Consider the following 19,562-nt stretch of genomic DNA (forward strand, 5'->3'; position numbering starts at 1 on the left):
GTTGTTGTTGTTGTTGTCGTAACACGTGTCTGATAAAATCAAATAGAAAGAATATTGATAACTTATTGAAAATTCAGTCTTATTTTCAGCCATAGAAGAGGATTTTATTAAATCTTGATATGAAAGCATAGCTCGTGATTGCATTAAAGCAAACCGATAAGAATAGTTAAAATTTAATTTATTTTCTAAACTACAATATAGATACATGTAACGCTTGCATTACCTATTTCTGTAAACGCAATTCTGAGAAAATAGTACTGTATACATCAGGCAAATACAATAATAGAATGCAAAGAAATATTCAAACACGCCATTTAGCAGTCATAACATGCAAAGGAATGGGCAAAGCTGTGACGTAGAAATCATAGAATGTGTATTAACTGTCAATGTAGCGACCCAGCAATCACAGCACGCAAAGAAATAGTAAACATGATAACCTATCAATCACTGCATGCAAAGGAATGGTCAAAGTGGCGACCTAGCAATTATAGCATGCAAAGGAATGGTAAAAGCGGCGGCCTAGCAATCATAGCATGCAAAGGTATGGTAAAAGCGACGTACTAGTAATCACTACATGCACAGGAATGGTCAGAAAGACGACCTAACTATCAAAGCATGCAAAGGAATGGTCAAACAGGCGATCAAGCTGTCATAGCATGTAAAGGAATGGTCAAAAACGCAACCTAGTTGTCATAGCATGTAAAGGAATGATACAAGTGGCGACCTAGTAATAATTGAATGCAAAAGAATGGTCAAACATGCAACCGAGCTGTCATAGCGTGCAAAGGAATGGTAAAGGCTAAAAGTGGTGACCTAGTAATCATTGCATGCAAAGGAATGGTCAAACGGGCAGCTTAGCTATCATAGCATGTAACAGAATGGTCAAACAGGCGGCATGCAAATGACTGGTAATAGAGACGGCCTAGCAATTAAAGCGACCTGGCTATCATAGCATGCAAAGGAATGGCCAGACAGGCGACTTAGCAATCATAGCATGCAAAGGACTGGTCTAACAGGCGACCTAATTAATATTTGAAAATGCAAATAAATGGTAAAAGTGGTGACATAGCATGCCATAAAATTGTCAAACAGGCGACTTAATATTCAAACATGCAAATAAATGGTAAAAGTGTGGACCTATCAATTATTGCATGCAAAGTAATCGTAAAAGCGGTGACATAGCAATTACTGCCTGCAAAGGAATTTAAAAGCGATGACTAGCGATCATAACCGCGGCTATAGTTTTAACTATAGATCTCCTAAGCAGTCGTCTTACAGTTAGGAGACCTAAGGGTAACAGGTAAAAGTAAGCATTACTTAACTTTGCATATAATCGACCAACATCACGAGCAACAAAGCTCTTGTACGAAAAACTAGTTACACAGTAACGCATAAGAATCTGTGCTAATTTTACTGTCTAAAACAACCCTTTAAATGCCGAGTGCCAAGCGAGGGATCTACCAGTACCGTTTTTCACGTCTTTGGTATGAAGCGGCTATTGATCGAAACGCACATCTCCTGCACACAAATCGTCAACTCTTAACACCGAGATATTGAGGATGTAAAACATTTTGGTCATGATTTCTTCACCATATATCTGTTTCAGAAAATGAAAACTGAATACTAGTTTTGTCTTGTTTTTTATACTTATTCTGTTTATGTTATCTCAAAGTTATTGCCGTTCTAAAGTCACTTGACACTGTGTACTTTTCCCTTACCCTTACTGTAGTCATGAACGTTTCGCCTCGTATAACATTTTCCTGTTTTACCTTTAAATTTTCGACGTATTTACCCAGTCTTTGTGCGGATAGACGCATCAGGGGTGTTGCACATTGTATAACCCCTCGTAAACATGGTCAAACAGAGTCAGCTATTTCTTTGCTTAGTTCTTTCCTCTACTTGTGAAAGATCTTCTTACAGATGTATTAACTACCATAACAACAGTCTTTAAAGCCATGTTTCGACTGCAGAAAGTCTCCCCGGACTCAGTGTTGTTATACCAGTCGGTGGTGGCCTGTTACCCCACTTCATTTATTAATTTTTTTTTTTGGGGGGGGGGGGGGGGGGGTATTGTAGGGGGTGTAATGTAGATTGTTGCAGTCTGCACATCGTCTCATTACCATCTGCCAATATTCCAAGTTTCAAGTAAAATCCTTTAATGATTTCAAGTTATGCTCTGGACACGAAATATAATGGGCAGGTTTGACCTTGCTGTTACCCTGACCTTTTACTTAGCACCCTTTTTCATGTACTCCAAACATCGTCTCATCACCGCCTACCTTCGTGCAAAGTTTGAAGTCAATAACTTGAATGGTTAATAAGCACTGTTCCGGACACGACAAATGACGGACAGATTTGACATTTGAGCCCAATTTGTGACCTTGACCTTTGACCTATAGACCCGATTTGTGTGCTCAGCAAAACGTCTCATTGCCACCTACTAGCCTGCCAAGTTCAATGTCATTACCTTGTATGGTTATTTAGTTTTACTCCGGACACAAAATATAATAGAGAGGTTTGACCTTTTAGCTCGATTTGGAACCTCAACCTTTGGCCTACAGAGCCAATTGAAGCGCTCGGCACATCGTCTTATCGCCATCTACATATATGCCAAGTTTAAAGTCAATATCTTTAATGGTTATAAACTTATGCTCCGGACACAAATTATGACAGACGGACAGACGGACAGGCAGACAGACAGACATACACATGTGCCATGACATAATACGTCCATTTTTTTGAACGGGTGTATAAATATACAATGCATTTTTAGACAAAGATATCTAGCAGGTTTTGTAAATTGAATAACTCAGAGCTATTTTCTCTAGCAAAAGAGTGAACAGGAATGATAGTTAAAAAAGTGTTGAAAAACTAACTTAATACATATATCTAAAAGTAGTTTCAGACATCAGAACAGAACAGAACAGAACATTTTATTTTGAGTTAAGCATAAACAGCTCATCTTCATATACAACAATATATACATGCGTGAATACGAAAAATGGCAATACCTAGTATTCTAAACATACCAGTAAACTAGTTAGAGTGCAATACAACACATGTAACACTTACAATCTATATAACTATATACATGATAGCTAGGATGGTAAGATATACTACCCGTCGTTCAATGCATTTGATCTCATTTTGAAGGCTTTATTACAATATACTGCTGATTTGATTAATACTGACTTCCTTTCTGAATTAAGCAATTCCATGAATATATACATGCTAGGGTTTCTTACAAAAACATTGTATATATACTGTTTTTTTATAGTATCATACAAAGAGCAAATCAATATAAAGTGGCATTCATCTTCGATGTCATTTTTGTTACAGATACAACATTTCGTTCACTTCTATCGATATCATTGTGTCTGCCTGTTTCTATAGATAAATTGTGTGACGATAATCTGAGTTTAACCAGTGTGTTTCTTAATTTCATACTTTCTACAATGTTAAGGTATCCAGACCGGCTTAATTCTGTCTTAATATGTTTACACAAATATAACGAAGAACATAGAATTACACTAGAGTACCAATGTGTGATATATATAATATATATTTAACGATTATGTAGTACGGGTATAAATACATTTAAGTTTGTAGATTCTGGATACATCCATACCTCGCTAATAGATCTTAAACGATTATGTAGTACCGGTATAAATACATTTAAGTTTGTAGATTCTGGATACATCCATACCTGGCTAAATCCCGGACTTTGCAAAAGTGCTTTTACTTTGGACAACCAATTTACAGCATAAGGTCTAGACTCTATCCTCAATCTCTTTTAACAATGTAATCTAGTATACAATTACTGCTTTTATTTTGGTATAACTTTATAAAATGTTTAATAATTCTTACATGTCTTGAAATACCTAGTGGAAATCTACCCACTACAGAATACAATAGTAAGGTATTTGTTGACATTTTCACATTAAGTAACCATTTACAGTACTTTCTATGTACAGTTTCTATATTGTCCGCTTGCATACTATCCCATATCTCACAACCATAATTAAGAATTGGTAGAACATATGCATAAAATAAATTGAACATGATATCAGTTGGGACTTGCTTCCCTTTAGTTACATTTAACAATAAGCCCAATGGCCGTAGTGCTTTACTTTTCAATGTGTTTGTCACAGGCATGCATGATCCACCACTAGACATAACAATACCTAAGTAGTTGAAAGTTTTGACAACCTCTATATCAGATCCCGCATATGTCCAGTTATAACATTTATTAAAAACTCCACCTTTCCTTAATACAACAATTTTAGTCTTGTCTATATTTACAGTTAGGCTCCATTTTGTACAATATGTTCCTAAGCTATCTAAGGCGTTTTGTAAACCTTGCGCAGAATCTGAACAAATAACTGCGTCATCTGCAGATAATAACAAGTAAATCGAATCGATATTTGATCTAATGCTATATCATCATATAAATTTTCCTGCGGTGCATTTTCTAAATCATGCAAAAACAAACTAAACATTACTGGAAAAGTAATCTCCCCTAAATTAAAACAGACCAATTTCACAACTGACAACGTATTTTCATGTTTCACGCACAATTGAATAAATCACAGAAAACAATTTACCATCAATTCCACAATTTATTAGTTTATACCACAGTTTCTGTCAATTAGGTCTTATGCCATTTTAAAGTCGATAAAGCAGCAAAATAGTTTCTTCTTTTCGTTTATAAATTTTTCAAGAAGTTAATATAAAGATAGCATCAACAGTACTGTAATCTGTTTTAAACCCAAATTGGGCATTCGTAATCTTGTCATTATCCATAGACCATTTTGTCAGTCTTTCATTCATAATTACAGTGAAAAACTTCGCAAAACAACTTGTTCTTGAATGCCCCTATAGTTATTTGGATCTGAGGAATCACCCGTTTTATGTAAAGGAATAATGAACCCCGACGGCCATCACCTCGGAAAAGTTCTACTATTTAGAATGCAGTTCAATAGCAACTGCAAAGGATTTACCATATCATTTATATTTGCTTTAAAATATTCATTCAGCCGAACAAGCTTATTACTACCCAGGCATTTAGATGCCTGTACAATCTCTTTAACAGATATAGGTCTATCAAGTTCTTTAAAAGTTGTACCGTTACGTTCTGTTGCTAAAATGATTTAACATATCACACTTAGTATTTGTTTCACGTTGGACGTGGTTGGAAGAGAGACCTTTAAAATGCTCGTGGAAAGAGTCAACTTTTATTTGCTCACCTCGACTTGCTGAAGATTTCTGTTTAAAGGTCTTTCAGAATTCATGGCAATAATATTTATAGTCTTTCTTCTTCATTTAAACTTTCATTCTTGTGTCATCATTAGGGTTGATACTATACTCATACACCGCTTTTATATACAATTCATGTTTCTCTTAGTATACTTCGTTATACCATTTTTGCCTATTGTATCTGTATAGGCCAAATACTCATCCTTTCCTTTTGAGCAGTTTTCAAAATACACGTGTGTACTGTAAAAAACTGTAAATTTATTAACTAGTACATCGGGTACTTCTGCCTTAGAAATATCATTTAGCAAGCTGTTTTCTAAGTCACTTATGCCGTATTTGACATCATTTATAAAAGCATTTTTATATTCACTATTCCACTTATAGAATATGTGTTTTTTGAAAGATGTATATGGTAAATCTGTATCAATACAGAGAGAGAACGAGATCGGTACATTAAAAACATTAAAATCATTGACATTAAAGTCGACGATGTCCTTGAAATTAACCCTATCCGTCAAAACATATTCTACTTATTAAGCTTTCCCCATTGCGTGTCATGCAGGTCCGTTTACCGATACCGTTATCGTTATGTAACCTGCCGTTAACAATACGTATATTGGTTGACTTACACAAATCGATTAACAGTTCTCCAAATCTATTCACTGTCACGTCACAACTTGCACGTGGGAATGGTGTATCGATGTAAAGTGCGTCATCATTTTCTATTATTAATTTAAGTTATCAATATAGTTATGATTTTTATCAACCCTAGAGTTTAAATCGCCTGACAAAAAGACTTTTCCTAAAGTACTATATTTGTAAATATCAGATTCAATTTTTCTAAAAATATCCACGTCATATGTATCGTGAATCGATTGCTTATACTATCCAATAGACTGCTGTCAAATGCACGGCCATTCGATGTCCTTGATTTTGGACTGTATAATATTAATCCTCTTGCTCGTGGTGTCAGTTTTTAACGTTAACGAATTGACACTAGACTGAATACTTTCTGAGTGGGTTAATTTCTTGTCCATTGAATCTAGCCTTTGTATGATAATTGACATCATATCACCCTGTGCATTGCGGTTTGTTGGGATGCTTCCAGGTGAAAAAGCTGGTGATGCTTAATACATAGCCATATATTGATTATTATAGTTCTGATATGGCAACTGAGGTGGCAAACTATAGCTCTGACTTGCCTGATATTGATTGCTGCTCTTATTTGGTGTTCCATTTCTTCCGCCATTTTGTTCAATTGTATTTGAACATTTTGACACATATTGGATTGAACATTATCTGGTGATTCTTTCGTCTTTTTACGTTTTCTAGGCGTTTCAACATTTGACCAAAACTAACGTATATCCATGTAACATATTGTCTTCATGATAAGAAGTCTAATAGCACGTTTAATCCAACATTTTATAATTCTTTACAGAGATTTTAAAAATTTGCAATCATTTTTCACATCAATGTTTCCCTTATTTTACCAGCAGAATAAAAAAAATCAAATTACTTTTTACAGTTTGTACTGGTTCAACATGAAAAACATTGTTATTGCTTCTAACCTGTCCAGTCTTGAAAAGAATACTGATAAACGGACAAACATTGACTGCTTTTCACACAATGCAGAATGAAAGAAAATAATTATGTACAACTAACAAGTAAACCAGTTGTCTATTACACAAAATTCATTTAATTGTCTTCATTTTGATCAAATCAGTCACTGATAATCAATGAAATAGCTCTAGGCCAAACGGAATAAGATGTTTTATTATTACAACAGTTATCACAAATAAGTTTTATCGCAAACAGATCATTCACCACTCAGGTGAATCATTTGTTTGGTCTTCAGTTTCACTGGTGTTACCGCCTTCAGCTCCCTGCAAAGGAACAACCGGTGTCGATATCACGTGTTGCCCGGTCAGATCGCCCCACTGACCTTCGCCACCATCTTCACCCTGAAGAAATTAAGCATTTTACTGCTTAATAGGTAAACAGTTGTCGATAAAATCAAGAATATTAACAAAAACAGTTTTAAGACAAATGCTATTGCTGACTTTGTTCATTTACTTATAAGTGACTGACTGCGTCCACAAGGAACACATACCGTACTAAATAATGTAGTATAAAAAGATTTACCTAATCGATCGTTAATATGTACAGCTTAATATGTATTTTAAACAAGAAATTGTAACAGAGATATCAACGTTCCACGCCTAGGGACATTTTTTTTACAAAACATATTGCATGCCGAATATCTTCTCCAAGGTAAGGGGAGAAAATACAAATTTACTCAAGTGTTTATAAATCATAACTATACATCATATAAATAATCAAGAGGTATGTCCGTATGTACTTTGAAAATGTCTGGTAATCTATAATTATTAAAATTTTAATGCTTTAAAATGTTCATATCTTTATCAAATTAAGTAATGTGTTCTTGTAGAAAGTGCTAGTAATAGATTGTCCTGTTTGATAAGGGATCTGCACACATGGGTCACTAGAGATTCTGGCTGGCGCTTTTCTGACTCTTTGCTATTACCAGATGTTTTTCGGTTTTATCTCCTCCATTGTTTGTTGATAGATCGTCTTTGGGGTTCGATTAATTACACACAAAGTTCACCTTCTGTTAGCAAGTTAGAGATTTCTACCGTCGCAATTGTTAAACTGCTTGAGCAGGTTTTTGAAATATTGTCATCTAACCTTCTTCTGATCAGAGGTCAATAAATGAGGGATCTACCTAGACTTTTCTAAAGCCCAAATGCTATGTCAGAGTGGTGTAAACTGTTCCTTCTAAAATCCCCATCCTACTATTTATCACTTCCACAGAATACATCCCATCTTTCGCGACAAGATATTTGATAGCATCAATATTCGTGAAGGTCAACGATGTCTTACGCCGACCTTAACGACAAACATCCACAAGGTCATGAAAACCAAATTCAATTCCTTTAACAATCTACAAACTGTCATAAATGGCACTTTAGAATGACCATGTATATTATTCAGTTCGTTAAAGATTTATTTGCTGGAATTTTATCCGCAACACACCCGCTGATATAGGTACGTATTTCACTTTTCACTGCCTTAACTATGCTAACACACAGAGAATAGCCAATGTATATGAATCACTATTTCTAATGCATTCAACTTTTTCATTTCTTTTCCGATTTCAAAGAGCTTTTCAAGGTTGTGTAGGAATCAGATAATTCTTTGATGCATGTAGAAATTAAATAAGTAAATTATGTACTTATGTATGGAAGCGTATCAGTAACAGAACGTTCTGAAGCACCCTCGTACATTCATGCATGAAAGGACTAGAGAGCAGACAGATCATTTGATTATGGTCTTCATGTGAGGAAGCAATCCAGCTGGCTTACAGAAGGTCAGTGGTTCTATCCAGGTGCCCGCCCGTGATGAAAATGCAAGGAGGGGCACCTTGGGTCTTCCTCCACCATCAAAGCCTGGAAGACGCCATATGACCTATTACTGTGTCGGTGCGACGTTAAACCCAACAAATACAAAGCAAAATTTGACTGCAAAGTTACTTGAAAATTCATACATGCAAAGTAAAGTCATCACTAAAAAATGACCTATTTTCTTTGACTTCTTGTGATCTTCGCCTGTGCGACAGGGACCTGGGTGTTGCACGCGACACGTAAACTCATTATGTAGAAAATTCATGCCAAGTGAATTTGATATCCCTTGATGAATGGTAGACCTATGGGCCAGACATGAAACTGATGCTCTAAAACTTTGACCTCCATGTGTGACATTTACCTCTAAGCTAGGGGTCTGGGACATGCAAATGACACGTCGTCTAATTATGGGGAACATTTGTGCAAATTGATTTCATGAATCGTTGAGTTGATGATTGCAGATTTATGGACTGGACACGAAACATACCTCCAAATGTGACTTTACCGGACATGAAGTGTGACGGACGGACAGAGGGAAGTTCCAACATATGGGTATTTATGTGGCTACCCGTTTGTTTTCTCTATTGTTCCTTTAGCCACATAACTAGATGCCCACGGGCAACATGTCGAGCCCGCCAGCTGTCAAAAGGACTGGGAGTTACACATGACACTCCTTGTCTCATTTAAAGTAACAACAGAGGGACGTAAATCTTAAAAAAAAATTCTAAGTCCACACCAGTAGAGATAGGTCAAAATACACCTCAGAATTGGATGTAACATGCATGTTGTACTACAGAAAAGTGGTCTTGATTTTTCCCTACGACAAGTAATAAAAAGTTACGAATATAAGCTATTTATAGTAACAACAAAGGGAAGTAATTTTAGGATCTTGCGCATGACACTCCGTCTCATGATGATTAACAATTGTGCCAAGTTACATCAAAATCCCTCTATGCATCAAAAAGAAATGCTCAAGACAAAGTCATTCTTGTATCTGACTTTTGACCTCTGTGACCTTGACTTTAGACCTAGGGACCTGGTTCTTGCGCTTGACGCTCAGACTCATGGTGGTAAACATTTGTGCCAAGTTACATCAAAATCCCTCCATGCATGAAGAAAAATGCTCCAGACAAAGTTGTCATTCTTGTATCCTTTGACCTCTAAGTTTGACCTTGACCTTAGATCTAGAGACCTGGTTCTTGCGCACGACACTCCGTCTCATGATGGTGAACAATTGTGCCAAGTTACATCAAAATCCCTCCATGCATGAAGAAGAAATGCTCCGGACAACGTCATTTTTTAATTTGACGTTTGACCTGTAAGTGTGACCTTGACCTTTGAGAAAGGAACCTAGGGTTTGCGCATGACACTCCGTCTCACTGAGGTTAACATTCATGCCAAATATCAACAAGATTGCTCCGTGCATGTCAAAGTTATGGTCCGGACAAACAAATCCGGACGGATGCACACACCCACGCACATACGGACGCATGCACATACACCGAACAGCCATTTGGACAACTATGTCTTCGCTTCCGCAAGCGGGCTCGACAAAAATGAATGACATCAAAGAAAAAGTACAGTTACCTATTGTTCATATAACAACCTTAGTATGCAAATGTAAGCTCGGAGTGAATGACGGACGGATGCAGCCCATTTCTATGTCCCACCTTTCTTCTTTGAAAAAGGCGGGTGAAAATACTCTATCATTATTATATGATATGCCAAAAACGGTACTGTATATAGCTAAATACTGGCTTTAATATTGTAATCTGTACAGGAAATAATTTGTGTTATCTTCATTCACTACAGTTTCTTATGACCTAGTGCATAAATCGGCAAATTTTATCAAAGCTATGAAAATTGCTTTATATATTATATAGATTCTTTTAACACGCAATTACTGATATACTTAAGGAGGTAGGTTACCTTGTTACCAGGGTAATTTTAAATTAGTTGAACCGCAGCAATATTTTGTATTTCGTGTAATATGATGTTTTAACTGCTACAATCTCAATTTCGTTTATCTCAGTCCCTTCAAGTTCAAGTTTTATCCAGGTTTGAAGAACATGACCCTCCACAGGTATTTTATATTGAAAGAAGAAGGAAAATACGGATATTTAACACTTTTCAGTGTATTTTAGTTTCATTGATATTCGCAGAAGTCTGCATAGTTGATCATTTTACTAGTATGCGCATTAGCTTTCTAATATAAGCTTAAAATGTATATGTCGCGGGGCTCGTGTTTCCATGGTAACGCATTTTCTCTCACTTTTAAACAACAATGTATTAAAACGAGTTTTTACGACGGCTTCTGTGCCATTCTGTTAATGACCAACATGGAATATTTGGGTAATATTATTAGCAAAATACAAAACACTTTACATGGTACCCTATTTTTTTTAAAAGTTTAAAGTAACCATGGCAACAGTGATGTTTAAAATAGCTTATATCTTGCTTTTTGTCGTAATTTCTTAAAAAAAATATTGAATAAAATTATCTTTCTTGTTAATGTAGCTTTAAAATATATTATTTCTAACGTAAGTTATATTTTCGTGTTATATGCATTAATTATAACAATTTTCACAGCTTAAAATAGTTACAGCAGTACTCTTCGTCTGGCATTTTTCATGGAAAAATCGTTCAGCATGCTGCTATTATTCTCAAAGATATTGTTGAAATGAAAATAAAAAGCCGAAGCTGTGCTCCTTAAATAGACCGGTGTCAACGCTTTTGAATTTTACATTTAGATATATATGTCACGGGCTTCGTTTCCATGGTAACATCAATACAATTCAAGAAACCGCAATTTTCTACTGAAATTTTAACAATTTTAGATTTTAGTTTTAGTATTAAGTAACAAATTATCAACGGAAACTGAAAAATAGGTAGTATTAATCAAACTGCTAGTTTTTGAAAATCGCCGTAACAAGTAACCTTTCACAAAACAATAATCCAAATAACATTGGTTGCCATCATCCATTTTCTTACATTCCGCATAACATTTCAATATAACTACAAAAAAGAAGCAAAATATTAATTATTATTCAGAGCAAAAGACTCATGAAAATATTTCAGCAAATAATGGTTATTTGAAAATAGTTCAAATAAAAAAAATACACAGAATTACGTACTTTCAAAATAAAAGCTATTAATTTTGCGCGGTAAATGACACGTAACGCCATGACGTCAATGACGTCATTTTAAGGCAACATTGTTTTGAAGCGTTTCTTTGGCAATTTATCCATTATTTCTGCATTATGAAACCATAAAGCATCAGATCGGAGACAGGTTCATGATTTGTTTTCAGAAGAATGGGTATAGTATACAAACACATTTAGTTTGTCGTAAACGTCGTCGTAAATCGTCACGTTAGCTTCCGGTTGGATATGCGTACATACAAATAATATGAAATTAGGTGCTACCTAAAAGGCAGAGCTCCCTTGAAAAATCACAGTGCCTCTTTAAAATTAAAGGAGTGGTGTTGGAATTGTCTGGAATTATGGATTCGTTTAGGAAGTTTATGTTCTATTAGATCTATTAGAATTATAAGTATTAATGATAAACCATGATTTCTGAATGCATGTTTTAGACTGCATCAAATTTAATTCTTCACATGTGAAATACTCGAAAGATATTCTGTATTTAATTAAAAGAAAGTTCGATATAGATTTCTGCACCAAGATAAAGAAGAAAACGAATTTGAATAATTTCTGTTATTCTTATTAAAACGTACTGCATCAACAATTTTACATAAATTATTATCATACTGGAAACCAGTCACAAATGATAACCCCTTCAAATTGAAAAGCTTCAAACCTAACAGAATCTCATTAGGCCAATAGTCGAAGGAATTCTGTCTCTTTGCGTGTGAATGTTTGGCAATAAGGACTTAATATAAAAAGTTAATGTTTCAATTCCAAAGCTAATAGAAATTAGAATTTACGCAATCCTGGAAGTGACTATTGTAATTCTTTTAAATGTCATTATTGTCAAATTTTGGTTCTTTCTGAAAGGAAGAATGATTGTGTCCAACTTTCAGTTAAAAATACTGCTATAATAGACGCCTGGTATGGGAAAATTATAATCATTTACATGACTGTACAAAGCTTGTTTTAAACCCAAAAGACTATCAATTTTTAAAAGTTAATGATCAGAATTTTACCTGAGAAAAACAGTGCTTGCCTAAATTCTCGAAAAACCCTGTTTATTTAATGATAAGTTAACATTTCTATGGCTTTTTATGGTTAATCTTTTAGCACTATAAAATAGGGATGGTAGTAAGAACCTTTTTGATGTTTATTGATAATTCATCGCCAATAGTTTTAGTTTTTTTTTGATAAACTCTGGTCAGTGATTTTAAAACTAACGGATGAAATATATGCGAACGGGGAGAAGAACATTATTTGCTTTTCACAGTTCAATGTCTGTATATTTTGATCCTAAAGCTGTTTTTGTTTTTAAAGTGATGTCTACTGACTACTGCACAGGCACTACGTTGGAACCTGACATCAAAACTAAACACTTGTTAAATTTCACACGAATGACTTTAGTTACACAATATTTTCAAAACTCATTATAATAGAAAAAAAAACTGAAATAAAAAAAGGAATTGAAAAAAAAAATCTGGTCCAGGTGAGGATCGAACTAGCGATCTCTGGTTTTCAACGCGAACTCGCTAACGGAGTTATGACGTCATCATGACAAACATAAGTATATATAATAAAGTTCGGTAATGGCAGCGTGACGAAAGTCGTTTCAACACGAAAATATTGTATTTTATTTCTTTCTTCTTCGTACAAAATGTATTTAGCACTAATTTTTTACTATCAAACGCGCATTTACATTTTTATTCAATATTCAAAGCAGTAAGCGAGACGCTTTTGTCAACCGTAAACAGTAAGCGTCTACTGACGTCTTTACTGATTAATTACTATGTGCATAGAGCACATGAAAAAATCCGAACAACACCGATTCCAAAAAGTACCACGAATTTTCAACTCGATAGTATACACAGTTAGATCTCTCTATTCGTTTTCTTGTTCATACGTCTAACCGTAATGCGACGCTGTCGGCGCCGCTTCGCGGCGCCGGTAGCTCTGCTATTAAGGTAACCTACCTCCTTAAGTTTAAAGGCAGACAGACAAGTTTATACAATTAAATAAACTGTTACGATACAAAACTAAAGAATCGGGATGACGTATTTTTCAGTTTATATCGTAACTTACCTCATTGTCTTCAGATGCAATGAATTTCGCATATTTCGGCGAATCACTTTCCTGAAATATTGACAGTGAAATGCAAAAACCCATTTTTGATATTTCAAATTTTTGTTTCACTAACAAATGGGGATAATTCTTGTTCACATGCCTGTTATCAACCTTACGAAAGGCAAGACAAAAAGCACAATAATCAGTTTAAATTTGTCAGCACAGAGATGAAACTTTAAAATCTGTGACTGAATATGATATCAAATACACAGGTATTAAGTTATATCAGGTCTTTTGCAGCAGATTTTGTCCTGATTTAAAATTTACAGAAATACAGAAACGTTAACATTTTTCTAAGAAACAAGGATCCCCTGCAATATGCGATAATCATAATCTATATTGCCCTGAAGCTTGCAGTATGTGTAGACCGAACATTTTATCAGTTGTAAAATATACAAACCGGTCTGCCCTGACTGCTGGCTGAAGAATGAATTGTAGCTCGTCCGGATTCTGGACGTCCGCCTTTTCCTTTCTCAAACACAGGAAGTCCGGAAAAATTCTTGTAGTCGCGATCTCTCTTTTCGAGGCGATGTTCTATCATCTCCTGTACTTCATTTAGTTCCGGTACTTCATTGTCTTTGGCGAGGAGTTCCCATGGTAACGCATTATCTGGATCGTTTTCAAGTTCCTTTTTATTTACGGTAACTCGTAACTTTCCAACTGTCCGTCTCGGTTCCTTTGGTTTGGGTTTCTTTCTGCACCATATGCACAACCTACAGATGGTATAATGATAACTCAAACAGTTTTAAAATAGGATAAGTAAACATGAAAAATGTAACAAATTTAGAAAAAAATTATATCCCCAACAGTTATTTGCCGTAGAACAATATCATTGTTTGGAATTCAGATGCGACAAACAATGATTTTATTCAAGAGCAAATCAATGTTCGATGTATATCAGTTCGATTTTTACACGACGTCAAGGATTATTATCACCATACTTTGTGACATATGCCAATATTTTCCTTTTTTGAGTGTGTTCTTACAACGTGCAGATATGACCTTTAACGCTATGACATAATAAAGATGTTGTACAATGATGTTGTGGTAAAAAACACACCATTTCTGCCTTTTTTGTTTACAGAAAGACTAATCGGTTCGTGTTAGAATGGAACATAAATGTGAACGTTAACATTACGGTTCAACAATAACAAAGATTTACTTCCAATCGAATTACTTATAAATAGGGGCATGCAAGTCCGAGTGGTTGAGGTTACTGAATTTGAATCACTTGCGCCTCAGTGCTGCTGATTCGAAATAATGGTTTGGGTGTACATTTTTATTCGTACCAAGGAGCCATCTAGCGGACTTTTAGGATTTCGATGGATGTACGAAGAGGCCGTGCCGGAACGGGCACCTGTTGTCACCAATAAAAGATGGACTGCCATTTGTGGCAATGTATTTTGAAACTAACACAAAAATTTCAAACCAGCTGAAGGTGTTTATGAACAGGATTACAAGTGATTAATATTGATTAAAATACGAATAATTTGGTTCCGTTCACCATTGAAAACGTGACATAACTACTGAAATTTCTAATATTAATAAACTTTTAAGAAAAAAAAAGATTCAGGGTCAAATATGCATACGTGTAACTATGAAAATATCAACGGTACATGCATACTTGTATATTTTGAAGTTTATGTATTCATTGACAACTGGATCTTTCCAGACCATTATTCCAATTACAACCATAGTGGCAAATACGCCTACTGCACACAGTAGTAGCCAGATGTAATTCTGATAGTCGTCTTTGAAGATCAGTGGTCGTTCTGTAGTTGTTGTTGTCGTAACACTTGTCTGATAAAATCAAATATATCATTTTTATTAAAAATATTTATTTAGTAAATGCGTATGATAAACGACTTTATAAAATCATTTTAAGCTGAAAGTATTTGACAAAATTTACGAGTGTCACTAATAAATATTGAATATAACACATGTTTTCTGGCTCTTTGAGGTAATGACGAACATTCAATTTTGGTTTTTAATAGAATTACGCTTATACTGGTACTACGGGAAATAAGGCGTATTGCACTTTTTATTGCCTCTCACGAAAAGAATCAGTCAAAGCTAATCTACTATTATCTTCGTTGTGTTCTAAGACTCAAAAGGCTCTTCTCACACGTTTTATTCCATGACAGGAGTGTTCCAATTGTTTAAATATATAACAAAATGTCACAAATAACAAAAAGTTTGTACTTCTTTATTATCATTTTCCATAATAAAAGTAAAATAAAAATGATAAATAATATGAACAAAATCAAAGTGAACTGTGTTTTGTATCAATCATAAATCTACGAATGGTTATATGTGACATATGTTTACAAATATCAACCTACGGGACTAAATACAACTGTTACTGTACAGGTTCCCGTAAAACCTCCACTATCTGTAGCGATTACTTCAAACACATAGGTATTTGCTGTATACGTAGTCAAATTTCTCACAAACAACACTCCTGCAACATCTAACTGTAAGGTAAACAACAGTAGTCAAATTTCTTACAAACAACACTCCTGCAACATCTAACTGTAATGTAAATAGCAGTAGTCAAATTTCTCACGAACAACACTCCTGCAACATCTAACTGTAATGTAGACAGCAGTAGTCAAATTTCTCACAAACAACACTCCTGCAATATCAAACTATAATGTAAACAGCAGTAGTCAAATTTCTCACAAACAACACTCCTGCAACATCTAACTGTAATGTAAACAGTTGTAGTCAAATTTCTCACAAAAACACTCCTGCAACATCTTACTGTAATGAATTTTAAACAAATTGTAAATCGAAGCATTATTTGCGTATAATCACGTTGTTCTTGTCTGGTGGAAACCTTCCTGTAAATAAATGGAGCTGAATTAATGTTTGCTCAAACACTTTTTGCTTATTTTCTCTTTTCCTCTATATATTGTTGTTCTGCATAACATTATATAAGAGTAATTTATGATTATTTTCAGAACAAATAAAAGAGGCCTCATAAAGAGAGTGATGTGTTTGAAAATACTTTTCTATAATTCAAAATTCACTGTCCATCGTCTAGTTTGTAAGGAACATGTTAAGGTATTTAAAATTAGTGTACGAAACGTACACTTTAATTAAAACTGAATATAAAAGTAGAACTGGCTTTGTTATAAATATGTACGTTATTCGTACATGACACACTACTCTGCGACGGATTTCAAAAATATTTTGTAGAAGACGTTTGTTGTTGTGTACAGCATAGGCCTTGCACAGTTAAGTTACATGTTATAAAAGAAAACAAAACCATTTGTTCATGACCTCTTAAAAGCTTCTCCTGCTTGTTATGAACAATTTGGTAAACATTAAATAAATTTATCGTCAGAGGATATAGCAAAAGAACTTTCATGATTCTTAAAGAAAACATTCGTACATTTGACAGAGTTTCCTTTGGTGTATAAACAAACTTCACTTACTTGAAAATAGTCTTCTGTCGGGTTAACAGGATTGAAATTGTATGTTATTGTGCCCAGTGTGGACCCAAATGAGTCGCTGTCGGCGTCGGTAGCCGCCATGTTGGTTACTTCGGTGAAAAATGTTGTCGTTGTTGATAAGAAGAAAACGTATACGTTTTTAGGAAACTTTGGGCGATGGTCATTTATGTTATTGACTGTCAAAGTCAGTAAACCTGGTAAAAGTAGAAAAAGGTGCCGGAGTTATGTTGACTATTCAACACGCAGGTAATGTGACATCATTTCTCTTTTATTCAGACAGCGGAGTGGACTGTGATCCAAATAAAGTTAAATGTTTTCTTTAAATCTTTAAAGGAAGTCAAAATTAGTTAGTATTCGTTATTAAGTACATTTCTATCGCGGCGTTATACAAGGAACTTGATGAGCGGAGGGGGTATGGATGCGTCAGGATGTTGCACTTTTCCTTACCTCTCATTAACACACTCAATAAAACCAAGTATCTTATTAGTGTTCTTGGTTGCAATGTTCTAACAATCAATCCAACATACATGTCAGTTTTACAAATGCAATTATGCATCAGACGATGTTTTGACATTAGAGAATATACAAGTTATTTTTTAATTTAGAAACTATTACCCTATTGAAGTTATTACTTGTCCTGTCTGCGCATGACAATCATATTTTTTTGCCCGCATGGTAACATTGCGAGTAACGTTAACTGACAGGCCAGAGTTCATAACATATTCTCTGGCTAACTTAACCTACCTGTGTCATACAATTATTGTTTGTGCCGCACGGCAACATTGCAAATAACGATACTTGATAGGCCCTAATTCATATCATATTCTCTGGCAAAATGGACCTACCTGAGTCTGATAATCCTTTTTCATCCCGCACCGTAACATTGCAAGTAGCGGTACCTGACAGGCCAGAATCCGTATCATATTCTCTGGCAAACTTCACCTAAAATTTTAATAAGGTAAATCACCTGGTCGAACATTTATGCATTTCGTTGCTTATGGTTATATAATTGGAACAATGATTTTTAAAAGTTGTCAAGGAATACTTAAAATACCGTGTATAAGTGATATTAAATATTATTAGATCTATACTTATAGTCCTTTCTATTGGTCTTAACACCGTCAAATGGCTCATTTCTTTGCATTTCAATTTTATTGGCAAAATGGTAAAATACATTACCTTTTACCATTTACAAGATTATTTGACACATATGGCCAAGACAATCAGCATAAACATGATTATTTCATAAGTTTCAACACATATATAATTCAAGGATAATATCACAAATACTATAAAAATAATTAAACCAAGAAGCAGTTACTTTGTCAAAAGAATGTTGCCTCATTCTAAATGCCTTCTTAACATAATGAGCACACTTAAGCATATTTTTTTGTTACTTGTTGACACTATATTTGCAAACTTTTGCAAAGTATGCCATGGGTTATATCCTAAATAATTACTTCTTATATCTACATATTTTGGAGAACAGAGAAGAAAGTGGTATTCTGATTCAACAACATTATATGTACATAATTTGCATTTGCGATCATTTCGTTCTATATTTAAATATCTGCCAGATCCTATTTCTAAGTTATGAGAACCTAGTCTTAAACATGTGAGTTCTATTATTTGGATACAACATCTAATTATTTTTCATAATAGAATTGAATTTTCTGAAATAATAATGCTTTGGTATATTCTGAATACAAGTATCTTAGTATTGTATATATTGGTTTCTTAGAGGCTGCCTAAACAAAGGCAAATAGTAACATGCGTATTAAAGTTTAACCACACATCGTTAATACCTAGGCTATCTAGTAAACGTTTGATATTTTTGCCCAATTAGCATCAATATTACTATTGCATTGATCAACAAACATTTTATACATGTGTGGATCCTGGGTTTTCACTACTTTCAACCAGTATTTTAGAACCCTTTCTTTATAAATCACAGAATGGGGAAATCTACCTAACCCTCAAAAATCAGCTACATTTGGTGTTTGTTGGCGTACGCTAAGAATATTTTTACAAACTTTAAATGGATATTGTCAATTTCCTTATAATAATAAATGCCCAATACCTTTTCGTTGTACAACAAAACTGGTAACGCCATAGAGACAAAAAGTGATTTTTTAGTTCTAAATTTACTCTGCTAA

At 34.5% G+C, this 19,562-nt stretch overlaps 1 protein-coding gene across 2 annotated transcripts in view; it reads right to left on the reverse strand.

Annotated features, from left to right (window-relative positions):
- Positions 1 to 2,911: 2,911 nt before the first annotated feature.
- Positions 2,912 to 19,562, reverse strand: part of LOC128559968 (protocadherin Fat 4-like) — a 127,907-nt gene continuing 111,256 nt past the window's right edge. Inside the window, exons 20-22 of one of the 2 annotated variants that reach the window (XM_053553279.1) lie at positions 14,349 to 14,661; positions 13,907 to 13,957; positions 2,912 to 7,217 (exon numbers count right to left, since the gene is read on the reverse strand). In XM_053553279.1, coding sequence (XP_053409254.1) covers positions 7,077 to 7,217; positions 13,907 to 13,957; positions 14,349 to 14,661 — 505 coding nt within the window. In that variant the 3' untranslated portion in view covers positions 2,912 to 7,076. Of the gene's footprint in view, positions 7,218 to 13,906; positions 13,958 to 14,348; positions 14,662 to 19,562 lie in introns of those variants that run through there. The other variant, XM_053553280.1, reaches the window with a different exon arrangement.

The sequence above is a fragment of the Mercenaria mercenaria genome, chromosome 10 (assembly GCF_021730395.1).
Source record: "Mercenaria mercenaria strain notata chromosome 10, MADL_Memer_1, whole genome shotgun sequence".
Classification (NCBI taxonomy): Eukaryota; Metazoa; Mollusca; class Bivalvia; order Venerida; family Veneridae; genus Mercenaria; species Mercenaria mercenaria.